The sequence below is a fragment of the Phytophthora sojae genome, assembly GCF_000149755.1.
Source record: "Phytophthora sojae unplaced genomic scaffold PHYSOscaffold_6, whole genome shotgun sequence".
Classification (NCBI taxonomy): domain Eukaryota; phylum Oomycota; class Peronosporomycetes; order Peronosporales; family Peronosporaceae; genus Phytophthora; species Phytophthora sojae.
In genome coordinates, this window is record NW_009258120.1 from 4,723,714 (window position 1) to 4,740,927 (window position 17,214).

General features: G+C 50.9%; 8 protein-coding genes across 8 annotated transcripts; 4 read left to right on the top strand and 4 right to left on the bottom strand.

Moving 5' to 3' along the window:
• Nucleotides 1-163: 163 nt before the first annotated feature.
• PHYSODRAFT_335988 (hypothetical protein) lies at nt 164-352 on the top strand (the record flags this gene model as incomplete). Its single annotated transcript, XM_009533482.1, has 2 exons — nt 164-250; nt 290-352. The coding sequence occupies 2 exons, from the start codon at nt 164-166 to the stop codon at nt 350-352; spliced, it is 150 nt and encodes a 49-aa protein (XP_009531777.1).
• A 685-nt stretch (nt 353-1,037) lies between these two features.
• PHYSODRAFT_347185 (hypothetical protein) lies at nt 1,038-1,586 on the top strand (the record flags this gene model as incomplete). Its single annotated transcript, XM_009533483.1, has 2 exons — nt 1,038-1,072; nt 1,137-1,586. The coding sequence occupies 2 exons, from the start codon at nt 1,038-1,040 to the stop codon at nt 1,528-1,530; spliced, it is 429 nt and encodes a 142-aa protein (XP_009531778.1). The 3' UTR covers nt 1,531-1,586.
• Nucleotides 1,587-1,597: 11 nt separating this feature from the next.
• On the bottom strand, nt 1,598-2,814 carry PHYSODRAFT_317057 (hypothetical protein; the record flags this gene model as incomplete). Its single annotated transcript, XM_009533484.1, has 2 exons — nt 1,598-1,792; nt 1,882-2,814. The coding sequence occupies 2 exons, from the start codon at nt 2,812-2,814 to the stop codon at nt 1,598-1,600; spliced, it is 1,128 nt and encodes a 375-aa protein (XP_009531779.1).
• Nucleotides 2,815-3,518: 704 nt separating this feature from the next.
• PHYSODRAFT_262290 (hypothetical protein) lies at nt 3,519-7,498 on the bottom strand (the record flags this gene model as incomplete). The annotated part of the gene is given in 9 exon segments (XM_009533485.1): nt 3,519-3,655; nt 3,874-4,171; nt 4,364-4,615; nt 4,630-4,675; nt 4,698-5,812; nt 5,885-6,103; nt 6,462-6,485; nt 6,666-7,258; nt 7,486-7,498. The coding sequence occupies 9 exon segments, from the start codon at nt 7,496-7,498 to the stop codon at nt 3,519-3,521; spliced, it is 2,697 nt and encodes an 898-aa protein (XP_009531780.1).
• Nucleotides 7,499-9,763: 2,265 nt separating this feature from the next.
• On the top strand, nt 9,764-11,299 carry PHYSODRAFT_262289 (hypothetical protein; the record flags this gene model as incomplete). The annotated part of the gene is made up of 2 exons (XM_009533486.1): nt 9,764-10,178; nt 10,203-11,299. 2 exons carry the CDS (start codon nt 9,764-9,766, stop codon nt 11,297-11,299), a joined length of 1,512 nt encoding a protein of 503 aa, XP_009531781.1.
• A 2,110-nt stretch (nt 11,300-13,409) lies between these two features.
• On the top strand, nt 13,410-14,066 carry PHYSODRAFT_303512 (hypothetical protein; the record flags this gene model as incomplete). Its single annotated transcript, XM_009533487.1, has 1 exon — nt 13,410-14,066. The coding sequence occupies one exon, from the start codon at nt 13,410-13,412 to the stop codon at nt 14,064-14,066; it is 657 nt and encodes a 218-aa protein (XP_009531782.1).
• Nucleotides 14,067-15,851: 1,785 nt separating this feature from the next.
• On the bottom strand, nt 15,852-16,190 carry PHYSODRAFT_438327 (hypothetical protein; the record flags this gene model as incomplete). The annotated part of the gene is made up of 1 exon (XM_009533488.1): nt 15,852-16,190. A coding segment is annotated over one exon (339 nt), but the record flags the coding sequence as incomplete, so codon positions are not given.
• Nucleotides 16,191-16,933: 743 nt separating this feature from the next.
• On the bottom strand, nt 16,934-17,203 carry PHYSODRAFT_513663 (hypothetical protein; the record flags this gene model as incomplete). Its single annotated transcript, XM_009533489.1, has 1 exon — nt 16,934-17,203. The coding sequence occupies one exon, from the start codon at nt 17,201-17,203 to the stop codon at nt 16,934-16,936; it is 270 nt and encodes an 89-aa protein (XP_009531784.1).
• Nucleotides 17,204-17,214: the final 11 nt, after the last annotated feature.

The window sequence follows — 17,214 nt, forward strand, 5'->3', positions numbered from 1 at the left end:
AATGTGTTGACATCAGGCGCTATACCATCCTTGAGAATAATCCTATGTAAACGCATATTCCTGGTATGAATCATAATCCTGACATCGGGAATAAGTTGATGTTGATGGCCTGTTGGCGTTGCCGTTGTTGCAACCGCCGAGTACGAATTGCATCCGTGCCGCCATGACGAGGGACTCGACGTCCGCGTCGTCGTCCAAGGCGCACGCGGACCCGGCGACCGAGGCGAGCGACCGCGATGCGCGCGTGAACGTGCGGCGCTAGCGCATCGAGGCGCGCAACGCGTCCAAGGATGACGCCTCGCGCAAGAAGCAGCTGCAGGTGGGCGAGTCGCAGCGCATGAGCCGCGGCTAGCAGCAGGTGGCCGACAGCCTCAACCAGCTGGACCGCCGCAAGCACGCGGGCATCCACCACCGCGTCGAGGAGGAGGAGCGGCGTCACCAACTCGAGTCACTTTATCCTACACGTCGAGTCCAGTATGATGATGATCTGCAGGATGATGAAGAGTGCCGACGCCACGCGCGCTATGTCCACGTATCCGGTGAAGAAATCTACCCCCACACACTCACAACAATTTAGCACTGTGCAGTACTACGATCTGCTCTACCTCCACAGAAGTGACCTACCATTGGGGATGAAGAGCGACGCCAGCACCATGCCAAGGTAGAGCGGCAGCTGGAACAGCAGCATGCAGCAGACACTCTCGCAGCCTCTGGCCACGGCACAGCTCAGCAGCGCCGTGAGCGTGAAGAAGCAGCCCAGGCTGAAGCTGATGCGGTAGACCAACTGGTTGCCCACGCAGGTGCTCGGGTACGCCGAGTCGTCGCACTCGTCGAAGACGCCGAGTCTCGACAGAACGTCTGCAGCATTGAAGGTATCCGTCGCACTCGCTCAAGTATACAAGGACAGAGGGGATTGAGGGTGTGCTGATGCATACTCTGGCCGAAGGTGCGCAGCAGCCCTGCGGCCGCGGCGCTCACGAAGAAGAGCGCGACGTAGCCGACTCGGGTCATGACGATGGTTGAAAGAGTTCTGAAAAATGAGTCAGCGTATCAACGCCTTAGTTTCGAATAAGTATACACTCGTGTCTTATATTGGTACTGTGCATCTGTGCTGAACTAACTGTTTGGGTTTGCAGTGTACATTTCCAGGAGACAAATGCGCAGAAGCGTGCTGCCCCTGTTGCTCGGATCCTGCACCGCTCAGTCAGCGGCAACACGGAGGGCGGCAAGAAGGCCACAAAAGGCACCAGCTCGGCTGCGCTCAAGGCCAGAGCCCGGAAGGCGGAGAAGGAATACTGGGCCAACATCGTCAAGGTGTTCCCCGCCCAGAAGATCCGCGTCATGGCTACACTCGAGAAGGGGCTGACGCACTACAACACGGCGCTGCTGCGGCGCAAGGAGCTGATCGACGAGGTGACGGCCATGAAGGCGCAGAACGCAGAGCTCAAGAACCTGCTCAAGCAGTACCTGGCCGCCCCCATCAACGAGGTCCTCATCGTGCCGCCCACGCAGATGCAGCTCTACCAGTGACAGGCGAAAGCGAAGTTGAAGTGCTACTTAAGCGAAATGGACTCACAATACCCATGCAGAGCAAACATCAGCAATGTCTGCAGCGACGAACCTCAACGAACTGCTTGATGACTCGGATGACGTCCTCCGGGCCGACCATAAGGCCCCACGATGTCTTGGCCCCGTCCTTGCCGGGTGAATTGCCCTCCCGGTTGTTGTCACCACTACCAGGAACCTCTTGTCGCGGGTCCTCGAAGAAGTACCCCATGAGCTTCTCCATGTCCTCCTCGTTGTCGCGCGCACGATCATGTTCACAAGCTCCGCCTCGTCATCGGGCAAATTCTCCAGCGCTTGCTGCACGCTGCCGTTCACCAGGAAGCCAGCCTTGGACGCGAGCATCTTCAGCATGTACTTGAGCTTCGCGCCCGATATTTTCTTGACTGGCGGCGTGTAGGCTTCGACCGATTCGTCGTCGAAATCGTCCTGGTCGGCGTTGGCGCCATTGTCGTCTCGCCTGCTGCCGCCCTTATCGCTCTCGTTGGAATCGGGCGACGACTCGTCTCCGTTCTCGAGCTGCTTCTGGAGAGCTGCCGCATCGCCAGCCTTTGCAGACTGACTCCAATTACGGATGGACTGAGCCGGTGGCCGCCACGCGAGGCCAAGCTGCTGCTCGTGGATGATGCGATCGGCGTCCAGCAGCTTCTCGATCTTGTGAATCGCGTCCTCCTCGTGCATCTGCCACACTTCGTCGTACTTGTTGCTGTCGCTGGTTTCGAAGTGCGCGTACTTCCGCTGCAGGTCGAGGTACTGGTTCGTGAGGCGCCGATACTCCTCCGTGAGCTCCTCGTTTTGGTGTCGGTCCCGAGCGTCGGTCTGGTTGTACTTGGCGATCAGAGTGGCCAGCGCGTCTTTCAGTCGAGACAGCCTCCGCTTCTGCTGACTGAGCGTGGCCGAGTTCAACATGTCGCGCTCCGTCAGCACTCGGTAATTGTACTCGAGCCTCTCCGTGTTGAGCTGGTACGTGGCGCGCATCTCTTCGAGCTGCTGCTCGAGCGTCTGGATGTTGGTCTCGAGCTTGATCTTGAGCTCGTTGTAGTCCTCCGCATCGCGCACTCGCAGCTCCTCGATCTCCTGCAGATACTGCTCGTCGCGCGTCTGCTTAGCTTCCATGTAGACCATCTCCATCTCGCGTCTGCGCTCGAACAGCGAGTCGATCTCGAGCTTGTTGTTGGCGATGCGCTCGTCGCGCTCCTTGAGGAAGGCGTCCTCCATCTGCTCGAGCTCGAGCTCGTACTCATCCTGCATTTACCGGTACTGCTGACTCATCCGATCCACCAGCTTCTCTACCTCTTCGGCCTGCACCTTGAGCGCCGCCACGTACTCTTCGTCCTTGGCCTTGAGCTGGTTCTGGAACTCGCGGATCACCGCGTCCCTGCCAAGATCTCGGCGCACGCCCGGTTCTGCAGCTCCAGCTCGTTCTGCAGCTCCAGCTCGTTGTGCAGCTCCTGCGGCATGCTGAACTCGAAGAGGTCGGCCCAGCGCATCTCCACGGCGGCGTTCTTGGCGCCGCTGTCGACGGCCTCCTGCTGCAGCTTCTGCACGCGCTGGTGAGACCAGGAGACGTTGGTTGCCTCTAGCGGAGATTCGCCTGAGGCTGAAGGTGCCCGCATTGTGTAAATGGCTCAAGTAGAACTACAGTACAATTCTTTCGCATTTGTCAGACTACAGGATGCCATGAACGCATCACTTCCCAAAATTCGCCCCGGCACAATTCGCGACCTTTCGCGAAAGTTACTCAAACTCAGTAAGCTGCGACAAACTGATCCTGATTCAATCCAAACTCAGTGAGCTGCTCCATTATAATATATAGAAATCAGAATATTACACCGTAATGTACTTGGTGAAGTTATATTAGACACTCCCGCCCTATCCACTCCAAATCGGGTGGTAAATAGGGAGCATCAACCTTTATGCTTTAATGCGTTGAAGTTGGCTGCAACCACTTTTCATCACGACTCGGAAGTCGAAGAGCACGACGTTCCAAGCGCGAGGATGATAAAGACACTCGTGGAGCCGGTGAAGAAGGAGAGGGCGAGGGGCAGCTCGGTGGATTCGACAGCGCTCACGCACGAGGGCGAGTTCATCACTGTGCACTTTAGGGGCAAAAAGCGCGAGTGGAAGTGGCAGTACTTCAATCTACTACGCCAACTCACCGCCAAGCCTTATCAACCGATGGAGGCGCAAGGTTCGCGGGCAGAGCTGCTCTGTCCGCAGCATTCAACTGGCCGAGCAACTGCTGGATGATCTATTAAGCAGATGCGAGGGTGACTTTGCTCTGTTGTTGTGGAGGTGGTGGCATTTTACCGTTTGCAAACGGCTGATGAGCCTGATTGAGCGCCGCCAGCCTCGCTGAGCTCTCCGTTTCGTTCAACGCGTACTCCATGATCGCCTCCAGCCAGCGCACTTTCAGATCCGCCTTCATTCGGGAGATATGCGCCCCGGGGTCACTAAGATCTGGAGGTGCGCTCTTCGCTGCTGCGACCGCGTCTTTCAGGTCTTGGATCCTCTTCTTGTAGCTGTCCGTTGGGTGTTTAAAGTTGATCCGGTCAATCCACGCCGCCCTCTCCTCTCGCGACAGCATCTTGAACAGCGTCTTCAGCATCTTGAGACGAATAGCGGCGACATACTCAGAGTTGACGTCTAGTGGTGAAGCAGGCGTCCTTCTGCTGCCCAAGTCTTGCACTACTGCCAGAGCCTTTGTCCATTGTCCATCCAGAGGGAAACGCGCCCAGCACTTGTCAATGAGCTGGCTGAGTTCCTACTCTTCCAGCATCAACAAGAACGTGTTGGATACAAGCTGCAGTAGTTGGGCGCTGGATAAGCTGTGGTGCCGCAGGTAGTTCAGCATGATAATCTGGAAGCGCTCGATCGATGCTGCTGTGGACGACTGGGACATAGATCGCCCGTCGGTCGTGTCTTCTTCGATCTCAATGTCAAAGTCCGACGCGTTCACGCTGGCTCGTCGTAGCTTCCGGGCCTTGCGCTCATTGTCGTTCTTCTCGTACTCTTTCGACAGCAGAAGCCACTGCTCCTCGCGTCCAGGTCGCTCAAGAAGAAAACCCCCATGTCGGGGCTCAGCAGCTTCAAGAAGAACACGTCCTTGGGACTAGGACGCGGCACCATCTCACCTCTCGTCCGGTAGATCTCCGACCCTGCCAGAGCACGTAGCGAGGTACAAGCGGAAGAGCGACTCGCCCGCATTAGGCAGCGCGTCCACGACAAGCTCCAGCTGATCCATGCCTTCAGTGTAGGTCAAGTATGCAAAAAGCACATCTTCCCGTGAAGATCGAAGTGCTCGGAACGAGTCGGCGTCTACCAACCCCACGATAGCACAGAGGATCATGTCTCGGCCGCTGGAGCTGAAACTTGCGGCGTTGTGAGTGATAGCGCGGCAGATCTGCGCACTCGTAGCGAGCGGAACATGTACAGGGTAGTCTGGATCATTGATCCCCATTTCTTTCCGTCTCAATAACAACAAACCTTGTTGTTCTTGCAAGGCATTCACAAGCTGATCCAGCTTGGCTGAGTTGGTGGCGTAGACCTTTGCGATCCCCGCTTGGACGTGAGCGAATGGAACGTACTGGAAGATTCGAGCCACATCATCCACGCTAACTGCTCGCAGCACAGTCGGATCCGTGATACTCCGACTTGCTAGAAGCGTCTTCTTCAGCTCGCGAACGCGCTCAAAGTACGGAGTGCGGGAGTAAAAACTCTGCACGAGCGCGAACATCGCGTCCGGCGAGGTTGCGTCCGTGACTATGGACGACAATGAGGCGTCTGGAAGGTAGATGGCGCCTTGGATCCCCGCCGACATTTTCTCCAACAACGTTCGGTAGCACCCAACGATGCCTAGCATCTTCAGCAGCGTGGCACAGCACGCTGCTGCTTCCACGGCATTCGGTCGGCCGACTTGCTCCACATATCCCTCCTGCACCTCGTCCAGCTTGACCTCAGTGAACATAGCGAACGAAGCGAAGTTGCCACGCTCCACTTCGTACGACCGGATCCACTCTTCAACCGTCTCGCCCGATGCCAGGTGGGCGTTCAACCGCTTCAACTGGATCACTTCATCATCCGAGTCTTCGAGAGCTCCTTTTGGTGCACGAGGTGAATCAGGATAACGGGATGGCGACGATGGAACAACTGGAAGATGCCGCTGCTGCTGGTAGTGTCGTGGATAGCGCGGAGACTCGCTCTCTAGAGGGTGAAGCCGCTCTCGAGCGTTCTTCTTGCGCTTAAAATTCTGTCGTAAGACACCACACGTGTGAGCTTCAACGAGTAAGAACTTTAGATCATGGAGGGATAATACACGTACCTTGATAGAACTCACGAGTCCGCTGCCGCTACCAAGTGTGCTCGAATCGCCAACAGCTTCAGCAGATCTCGGACTCAATGTATTCGGCGACACCGGAATATACACGCGCGGACTGGAACTCGATGCTGTAGGTGATGCTGCAGAAATCGCCGACACCTTGTCGGAGCGTGACAGTCCTGTACTGCCGTTCATGCCTCTCCCCCTCTCCTCAATGCAAACCTGTTCAACATAGCGCGCGCTCCAACGACTTGACGTCGAGAGCGCACGGCCGCTCTGCTTGTTAATTCACGGGCGTTTTAGAGCGTCACCACCTCAGCATAATTAGCACATCGACTCCGGACATTGGACATGTTAGGTCGGGTGGTGCAGTTCACCTACGATTTCCAGACCCCGTTAAACCTTGGCCGATCGATCGCCTCCTCAAATCTGTTCAATCAACGAAGCGTACGTATCACGCAGCACTTGTTCCAGAAGCTGTCGCTGCTCTTGGGGCTTTCCAGTCGCCTCTGCTGCCCTCCCTCTTGCTGCTGCCCGAGCCACTCTGCAGCTGTCTCTGCAGCTTCAAGAGGAAATGCACCAGCTCCGCGCTCGGGTCGGCGTTCTGCGAGCATGCGTGCACGATCCACGGCAACACTTCGCCCAGCAGGTTGACGTATCCAGCACTGTTCTCGCCCGAGCTTCCGACGCCGTTGCGAAACTTGTTCCAAACCACGCGCAGCGCCTACTGCATCGCCGCGCTTTGCTTGCTACCGGAGAGATGCGCGGCACACAACGAGAGCACCACGCGCAGTCGGAAGCGCCACTTGGGGAGGTCCTTCTCAGCACCTTCAGCCACGAACCCCATCAGCGGCTTCGTCCCCGGTGTAGCTGAGCGAGACGACGAAGAACCCGACGAGTTGGACGAAGTTGGTACCATCCAGTGGTCCCACATGAGCTTCATCGCCGGCATATGAGCCACTAACGTTGGTACCAGCGTAACATCGTACCCCTGCGTGTGCATCGCCAGCAACAATCGAGGGGGCGACGGTGAAGACACCTCAGCATCTGCAGTCAGCAGCTCATTGACGATGGTGCAAAGCAGAGCACGACTCTCCTCAGCCACTTCGTTGTCGCTGGACTCGGAGCTCAGCGGTTGCAATCGCTTCAGAATGCCGTGCGCCAGCAAGCAATCCTGGAGGGGCTGGTGCTGCTGCACACTGACAGAGGTAGATGCAGCCGCAGACATGCCCTCTACAGGCACCAAGCTCGGGTCACACTTGGTCACGTGGACGTTCGCCGCTGCTCGCACGTCGCGCACAAGTCCAAGTAGCACGCGCAGCAACGCTGGCTGGCGGAACACTCCCTCGTGGGCGTGCGGAATGGCTCCTCCAGTACCTGCATGTAGGTCAGTAGCTGCAATCTGCCTTGGTTTGTCTGCACTTTTTGTTGGCGCCAGAGTGCCTCCCGGAAGCAGAGCGCATGAACCAACCGCATCAATAGCGAGATACTCGCAGCTTGCTCGCGACGAGCCCGAGTCTCATAGAGCGAGGCTAGTTGCGCGCAGAATGCAGCCACTTGTCGACACGATGCTGTCGACTTTTGCGAGGCTTAGTACTGCGTACGGAAGGAAGCCATCTACCAGTACCTGCAACTCGCGCATGACAACTTCAATTGGTGCTGACTGCAGCTCCAGTAGCCTCTCAAGAAGATGACCACTCCGTTTCAAAATGAAAGCACGATTGGCGTCAAAATGCGCCCTTCAAATCAATTTTCAACTTTTTCGCGTAAAAATTGTACCACTTGAACTGCTGAAATCTCCTCTTCCAATTGATGTGCTAGTTTACCTGAACCGTTTAGAATTGACCTTTGTACACTAGAATATCGTATGGCTAGTACTTCTTAGTACTTCTCTGGTCCACCGTACTATCGCCATTTCATGAAAACTACCATAACTTCACTATTTCTACTTCGTTTTCGGTAAAATTACCACCAAGCGAAAGCTTATCTTTACTGCTACGAAACGTCTATTTCTAAGCCAATCGTTGCTCGCGTAGAAGAAGATAACTTGACTTTTCGCGACAAGATTTTGGACCCAGTGAGGTTTTTTGTCGTAGTTCTCTGAATATTGAGCGATATTCGCTGCGACTCTCAGGTTGGAACTCGGAAATAACTTAGAGCACGTGAACAATGTTGAGGGTCTCTAAACGCTTGTATAGCGCGCAATGCGTTTCCTGCAAATCGAGGTTTAACCACCTGTTATGCTGAAATCCTCGCGATAATCAAATTTACTGACATCTGATTGGCTTAGCTTGAATTATGTGGACCACATTAAACCTCAATGGCGATAGTAAGGTCGACCAGAGAAGTAGGCTTTTCTCATCGAAAATGCCCAAGTCATCCGTGCTTTGAAGATGTCAGTAATCCCTTCCATACTCAAACCAAGTCTTATTTCATGCTATCTTTCTCAAACAACCTTCACGGTGAATCATGCTTTCTTTTTTAAACGGAGTGGTACACCATTACTGGATCAAATTGAGAATTTTCAAGATCAAAACAAGAATTGCTCAGATCAAAACAAGAAAGCCTCTATGATTTGGTACGCATAACAACTAATAACCTCTCTGTAAGGATATTTGGAGACGAGACTCCGATTTAGGGAGTTTATACGTCTCTCATATACACTCCGCTTTACTTCTTACATTATTTCTGAGAATGGGTTAGGATCGCAATTTAGAATCGCTCACGGGGACCAAAAAATGAAAAAAAAATCTCGGTTAAACAACATTTTGATGGCTATTAGAAGGTGGTATGGGCTAGTATCATCCTGAACTGAACCGACGTCACTATACTACAATGCCATAAAATCAGAGGGTCGAAGTTATGAAACAGCAAATTCGACCGTTAGTATGGAGGACATCAGAAATAGACTTAAACGTGACATTTTACTCTTATTTGGGCCCGCTCAGGGCCCTTTATTAAGCCTATTTGCCTGCTAAACTTTATGTCGTCGTAAAAAGGGTCGCTCTGCGGCCGCTGGGATCGTTTGGCCAGACGAGACCAAGCATTCAAGCAGAGACTCAAAGAAGTGCCAACGCTACGCTAAGTAGCAAGCAGCTTTCCATGCTGATGACCGGGTAGCGGTACGCGCCGTCGAGCAGCAACTCCTCTAGATTTTATTGAATGCTGTGCACTGGACGATGATCTGGGGCATACGAGCCGGAGTTCGTGTCGTTGCTTCTCGCTAGCAACAATGGCTCTCTTTTGGTCCTTCTCCAAGTCCTTCCTGCACGCTAAAGGCTCCGATTATTTGCTTCTTTCTAAGGCCTTAGTGTAATGGGCCTACTTTGGCTCACTACTTTAGCTTACACGTGTGCGCGCGTGTATGAGGAAACGTAGCTTAGTTTAATCTAGAGTTAATTATACTCGGGCCTCCGAGTATAGATTAATCTAAATAAACGCTCCAAATAATGTTTTTGGGTTAAAATGAGAACTGCTATTTTTGTTTTATGCTTTCTGACTTCTTCTAAATGTAATATTCTAAGTTAGGAATCTGCCAACGGCTGATTGGCAGAATTCCAATGCTATGCATGTCGCTCATTGGCTAAAATATGCTGCTTTCAGCCAATAGGAATCCTAAGTCTCTATGGACCACCCGTCGTGGTGATCGTAAATGTATCTAGCCTTTGGTGTGTCTACACCAAGGTCGAGAAAGTCTTTCGAACCTCTAACAGACGCCGGGTCTGTTAGAGTTACAAGTGGCTGTAGCCACTTTTGCGTGTAACCCTGTTACACCATCCCCCCATCAAGGTTAGACGCGCCGAGTCACGGCACGTCAATCAGGAAATTGACCATTCGTCAATTCTTCACGTTGGGAGAAAGAAACTCGAGCTCATTCCGCAAATGAGCTCACCGAAGAAGAAGACCGCCGCTGTAGCAGAGGAGAAGACCTCCACGGAGACAGAGAGGTTCTCTGTCCCCGAGTACTTTGAGCGTCACCAAGCAAAGCGTGACGCTCTTGCTGCCAAGACTGCGGCGGGGACAACCCAGCCGGAGATTGTCCTCGAAGGTTCCTCAGTAGTCAACGACGCCGTTGACTACGGGGACGGCGACGTGGAGATGGAAGAGGGCGGAGCCTCGTCAAGCAGGCGCAAGGAGTCTATCAACAGCGATAGTCTGGACCCGCACGCCGGGTCGAGACGCCCTCGTGAAGGAGACGGCTCGGACGCTTCGAGCTCGAAGCGTTCGCGCGGCGAGAGCAACACTCCGCTCTCTGCTGCTGGGGCTTTGAGTACCCCGCGTGATGTGGCGTCTTCAAGTTCTCCGCGCGCTGCTTGAGCAGCGCGCGATCCGTGGATGCCGTCTGCGTCAGAGATCGCAGACCGCGTGGGCAACACCGTGCCTCCAAACAAAATCCCGCTGTACGTATGCAGCGGCATCCACGACGGTGCTGTGGCGAAGGGGCAGCACTTTGATCCGTTAACGAATCAAAGGCGCGACTACTACATCGGGCTCTTCCACGAGCTCCGGTACTTCTCCAGCAAGAAGACCTCTTCTCGCAGCAAAGTGCCTGAGTGGCAGGCACTTTGTCAAAGTTGGAATGCTTTTGTTGAGAACTTCAACAAGAAGCCGGCTGCTTACCGTGAGCGGGTTAAGCACGCCCGTGAACGCTTCGAGACATTCTCGACGCGCGGGAGGTTGGAGCAGCTCCACAGATCTTCTGTGGACGCTGGTATTCCATGCGCTGTGCCCGAAGGCCAACAGTGCACGTTGTGTCTTCCGGGTACGGCGCGCTTGAGCGACCGCGACCTAAACGGGTACACGACGATTCGTGTACCTGCGAGTCTCAAGGATATCCGTGCCAAGTTCTTGGCACGTGAGGAACGCGACGATCGTGGGACCTCGGGCGCTGTAGGTGACCACAGTGCTCGCACTACCTTCGCGTCGGCAGTGCGTGGTGAGCTTCGTACGCCCTCACCATTTCCGGAACGTCCTGCAGCAGGACATCCCGTGGCTCCCATGTATCTTGGTGGGGCGGAAACCCTCTCCAACGAATACGATAACGAACCGGCTGACGGTTCGTTTTCGGGATACTATGGTTCACAATACGCTCAACAATCCAGCGTGTTAAGCCGCGGGCGTCGCAGATCGGAGGCGGCGGTGGTGGTAACACGCCCCGGGTATGATCAACCTGGGGTTGACCTTGGCCCGACGCTCGAGGAGCGAGTCGCTGCTGTGGAGCAGCTTCAGAGCCGTGAGTTCGCCGCTCTGAAGCAGGAGATGGCGACCCTGAGAGCTCAAGTTGATCAGGCCTCGCAGAGCGCGTCGGACATCTCTATCGACGTGGGAGGTCGCGTCGTGCGCTTGTCCCAACGCATTCACGCGCTGGAGCAGAGGTTCGCTTCCGCTGGGGCTTCCGCTTCGGGCCAGCCGAGCTAGGTGGCTCGTGCTGCCGGTATGGATTCAGCCGCCCGACGTAAAAGGTCGGATGGAGGCGCATGCTAGATGGAATATCTAGCGTGTAGACGTTGCCATGTCGTGCCAACACTATGAACGGCCCGATAAAGCGCGGAGCGAGCTTGCTCACCCCGAAGTCGGAAACTGCATGTTTAGGCAGGTTTTGAGTTGCTAACAAAACCAATGAACCCTTCTTGAATTCATTAGTGTTGCCCCTACCAACATTGACTGCGTTCAGCTTCTGTCGGTCGACAGAAGCTGCAATAGCGTCTTGGACAAACCGAATGACGGCTTGTCTGCGCTGCACGAAGTTGATTGCGTCCGAGCTGAACTCGTTCAGCTCGTTTCTAGCAGTAGGCCCGGCCTCTGCGTTCGTCTTCGCGGTGTCTGTGCCCTGCACAGACTCGTTCTTCTTCTTCTTCTTGCGCGTAGTCGCGGCTGACACTGTGCAAGTGTCAGCGGCATTCTGCGGCTGCTGTGTTGCAGTCGTAGATCCTCCCCACTTAAGGAAGGAGCCACCATCCCGAGTAGACTCGGGAGGCGTGCGTGCCTGATGGCATTCACGTAGAACGGTGTATGTCAGGTCGAGGCATGCACCGAGTTGTTGATGGCGAACTCCGTCATCGGCAGGCACTCGATCCAGTGTTGGAACGAGTGAGCGTAGCTCTTAAGCACGTCTACGAGCACGCGGTTCACGCGCTCGGTCTGCCCGTCCGTCTGTGGATGGTCCACAGTCGACATCGAAAGTTGTCTCCCAAGAAGTGTAAACACTTCTTGCCAAAGGTGTGCGGTGAAGCGTGGGTCTCGATCCGCCACAATGTCGATCGGCATGCCATGGTGTTTGAACACCATGTCGACGAACAGACGCGCCGTCTGTTTCGCAGTCACTTCAGCGGGTACCGCAGCAAGATGTACCATCTTGCTGAAGCGGTCAACGAAGACCACAACGCCCGTGTTCCCCTGGCTGTCCGGGGGAAGACCGAACACGAAGTCCAAAGACATGGACTGCCAACACTCCCGTGGAGTTGGTAGTGACTACAAGGGAGCCTGCGCGAAAGGCGCAGGCTTCACACGTTGACAAACCTCGCAAGCACGGACGTACTTGTGCACCCATTTGTACTGGTGGGCTCAGTAGAAGTCTCGCGTGAGAAGAAGGTATGTCTTCTCACGGCCCGGATGCCCCGCAGTCGGTGCATCGTGATACTCGTACATGATCCTGAGTCGCAGGTCATGGTCATTGGGCACGACAACGCGGTCCGCGTTGGTAGTAGACGACACGATCACGACTCTCGTGATCGTGCTGCATCAACGCACATCCAATTGCGAAGTCGGATGCGTCACACACAACGTGGAATGGGCGATCTTGGTCGGCCACCGCCAAGATCGGCGCCTCAGTCAAGCCCGCTTGACTGCATCGAAGGCCTGCTAACACTCAGCGGTCCAAACCCACTCGGCGTCCTTCTTCAGGAGCCGTGATAGCGGGCGTATCATGCCCGCGTAGTCCTTCACGTACTTGCACAAGTACGTGGCCAAGCCAAGGAACTGCCGCAGTTCCTTGACGTTCGACGGCGTCGGGCACTCATTGATCACTCTGACCTTCTCAGGGTCAGGGCGGACACCGTTCCTAGTATAGACTGTAAACGGAGTATTGTGTCCACTTTTAAATTTCCCTCGATATAAGAACACTCACAATCTATTTCTACTCTTCTAGTTAATTTGTTTATAATTTTCACATTCTTCTCTTTATATCTTTCCATAACTTCTTCTTTATCATTTCACCATCAACCTTTAATTTCACAACAACCATTAAAATATGTTTCGATCAAGTCTTAACATGCTCACAAGTCAATAAAAAATCGTCTACAAAGCTAATATTTTCTTAAGTTAACGGAGCATTGTTTCCACTTTTTATTTTCTTAAGTAAGTGGTCATTCAAACGTTTTCTATCTTAAGAGATAAAATCTTAAGTATAATAACAACATATCATACGATCAACCAACCAACAACAACCAACAATGACTGCTCTATCATTCAACTCTAAGCATGCAACTCTTGAGAAGATGCTTAAAGAAGATCATACTGTGCTTGGCTAATGAAGCAGCCATGGTTTCAGAAGCGTAAGGAATACAATATTGTGAAGCTTATGTTTGAATCAAACCCACCACAGCTTAAGACAGATAAATCAGACGAATCGAAAGAGGAGTCAGTAAGAGAGATTCTTAATTCAATCGATTTGGATGCGCCATTGAGCTTTAAGTATTGCAAAGCAAATACCATTGAAGATTTTATTTACAATCCTTCGAGTTTTATCATTGGTCAATCTTGGTTTAAGAAGCGTCCGGAGTATCATATTCTTCGTCGGATTAATGGCCGTGCCCTACCTAAGCGTCAATGCCGTGATCCTAATCACAACTTTTATACGATGGAAAGATGTCATCTTTGTGAAAAACGATTGATTGAGGATGAAGAGATTTATTTAGAACAAGAGGCGCTTTACGAAGCTGAGTCAGGTAGAAAGCTAGATGATGAAATTACCAGGAGTTTGGGTTTGTCATTGTATTTTCTTCTACCGTATTATACCAAAGCCAAAATGAATGTAATGCGCAAGGGTTTCCCTAAGCATAAAGCATATTTCAAATCTCATATCGCTCAAGAACTAATCGCAGTCACTATGCATCCAAACCGCATCCAAGATCAAATGAATCAGTTCGATGATATTGAGCAATACTTCACAGGTATGGGATACTAATTAATGAACCAACAACTTTTTTATGTCTCCTATCAAAGATTAAAAAATTGATGATTTAGTGAAGCTCACTGAGTTCTTTCACCAAACGTGGACACTTCTCAGTAACAAACTTGTTTTACGAAGCCAATCAGTATAGTTAGGATCAAGCGCATGAACTGTTTTAAGTTTTCTGTTTTTGTACTTACCAAAATTCATAACATAACCATCATCATCTGTTAACTTTGATTCAAGAAATTTTAGCATAGCATCATTTATTAAATTTGGTTGGTTCTTCAGCCAGCGGCAATAACCAGGATCAGAAGCAAATACTTCTTCAATGGTCTTACCTTTAAATTTTCCGAAACTTAACTCAGTCGACATGTTGGTCATATATACAGATAGGTATAAGAAACAATAAATTTAATTAATTAATTTAGATGTTAGATACTTCACCAGTAAGGCGATCGATATCTAGGGAGCGCTCATACACGACAAGGACAAGGATATTCATACCGGTAGCGCATCCGTTAATTCCGCTTACTTGAACGCTTTGCGGGACATCCTTTTCACTGACGCGCCAGCAATCAGCAATTAGAACACGATGATCATATGCCCAGTTATTGGAATCGATTAAACCATTGCAAATCTCACGAGAATAATCACCGTTGATAGCCGCTAGCTTCGAGAATTCATCTTGGAAGTTTTCATTGTCATATTCATGAGTTTTAGAGAATACGTTCGAAGTACCAATCGTTACTTGGAAGTTTCGAATGCTTGCACCACCAAGGAGCGCTGTCAAAAGGAGATTAGAATTGTTGAGTACCATGAGCGCTAGCGAAGTGACCCTTCGACGTTTCAGCAAATGGAAGCAGAGCAACATATTTGATGTTTTTGAAAGTACCAGATAGTTGAAAGTTGAAGTTAGCATTGAGTTGTCCTTCAATGGTATCGGGCGTCATACCAGCGCGATTGGTGAAGTATTGAGCATAAACATCATTAAAGCGAATATGCTTAATTGGTTTGTTAATAATCGCAGTAGGATTACGTAGATCATAGAAAGGAATGTTTAGACGAGTAGTAGTGTAAGGCACATAGTTACTAACATCGGCAACGGTAGAGTAATCATTTTGAAGAACGCCAAACGAGAAACCGACTTGTTTGCCAGCGTCTAGTACAGAATTCATAGGTTGTCCTGTTCCGGCACCGGAGATCATAATAGGGCAAGTCTGACCAGAAGTCATGGTCACACTATCTAATTTCATCGTAGAAGCCGTCCCGCTAATTTTTTTACAGTACCAGTATTAAAGCGAAGGCAAAGCTTGAACTGAGGGTTCGAAATTAAATTGAGCTCTTTGAATAGCGGATGAAGATCTACAAGACGAATCTTGAGCATATAGATCCACCGTCCTAAAATACCAGTCGTTGATGCATCAGCAGCAGCCGATTCCCTGAAGCAACCTTTAGCATTTTGAATAACGATGTTATTCGTAGCAGTTGTACCCATTGATGCCCATCCCCAAGAAGGCGTGGCTTTCGTAGCATCAACATCGTAGTGAGACGATTATAGTGGCCGGAGTTAAAAGCTTTATTTTCCTGAGCCTGACTTATCGTAGAGTCAAGAGACGCGTCGAGTGCTACTTGGTTATTAGAGTAACCATCACCAGCGGAATGAGCAATACCCGAGAAATTAATCGAATACCAATCGTCAGGATATACGAACGAATCAGCACCGTGCTTGTTAATATCATCTAGCGAACGTTCTGTTTCAGCGCGTAGATTATTCCAGAACATGCGGTATTCTCCATCAGATAGAACAGTCTGTCCATTCATTTCTAGGCTTGGCGAATCAACAACATTAGTTACATTACAATTGAGAGAACGAGCAAATCGACTTAGACCCGATGTAATAGCAGTGGTTCCAGTGGTCTTACCAGTTATAACATAAGGAACCATGATATAGGCATCCTTAAGAGATGCGTAGCCCTGAGATCCAGCAGTAGCTGTAGCATCATAAGTAACGCTACCAGAGGTATAACTACCCTGTTGAAGGTCCGGTAGCACAACCACCTTCTTTCCTTTCGTGACATCAACGATAGGTTCACTCTTTAGCGAGCTCTGTAGAATAAATTCATCCGATAGCTGAGTAACGTCAGTCACGATGAAATGATAAACTTAATACTATATAAGAATATCTATACTAGATAGAAAAATAATTAAATGGCTCATTTAATCAAAGGTGTTACTAGTGATTCAGATTTAACTGAATTAGCTAATATTCTTGATATTGATATAAACGGTATATACGAGCTTTCTGAAATCCTTAACCCGCTTCCAAAGAAAGGTTTATACTTGATCTTGCTTCGCAAAGACAGCGATGTTGGCCATTGGGTATGCGTTAATGACAATGCATATTTTGATTCAGCAGGATCCCTTCCACCTACAATATTTGGTAACTTAGACTATTCAACATTCCAGTATCAAGGATCCTCAGACCAATTCTGTGGAATTTGGTGTTTACTTTAGCTTTACTGTCGTCAGCATAAAAAAATGAATCTAATGAAGAACTTCACTGATTTGAACATAGACGTTTTTTACTCAAGTCTAAACGAAGCACCTTGCTTTGAAGCTTTGCTTGCTCCGCCCTTCCGCATAGCGCGTAGTTTCGCCATACGATCCTTTGCAGCCTGAGATCCTATAACCATACGACCTTTGGATGAAGTTTTCATGCCAATGCCAGTTCTTTTTTTAAAGTTCTTTCTTAGAAGCCCTACCAACATAGGGTTTTGACCGCGCGATACCACAGCCGCTGACGCAGCATTTGCTAACTGATCAACACCTACCAATAGCATCGGTTTAATTACAGGATTCCATGCTGATTTGATACCAGATCAATTTTTCCCCCAAATAGAGGCTCCATGCATACCAGAGCCACTCTTCTCAATAATAGGGTGTTCGATCTCATGCTTGGTGATGAAAAGACGAACTCCCTTGTTAGCCTTTTTTGCTTTCTGAGCTTTGCTATACGATTCAGGCTGCACATGAAGAGTAGCCCCAGAACCGTTTAGCTCCTTCTTAGTTAGATTTAGTTTACCATCCTTCACCGCTTTACGCAGCTTAGCGATAGGGACTTCAGATGAAATCGATAATTCCTTATACATTCTTATAGTTC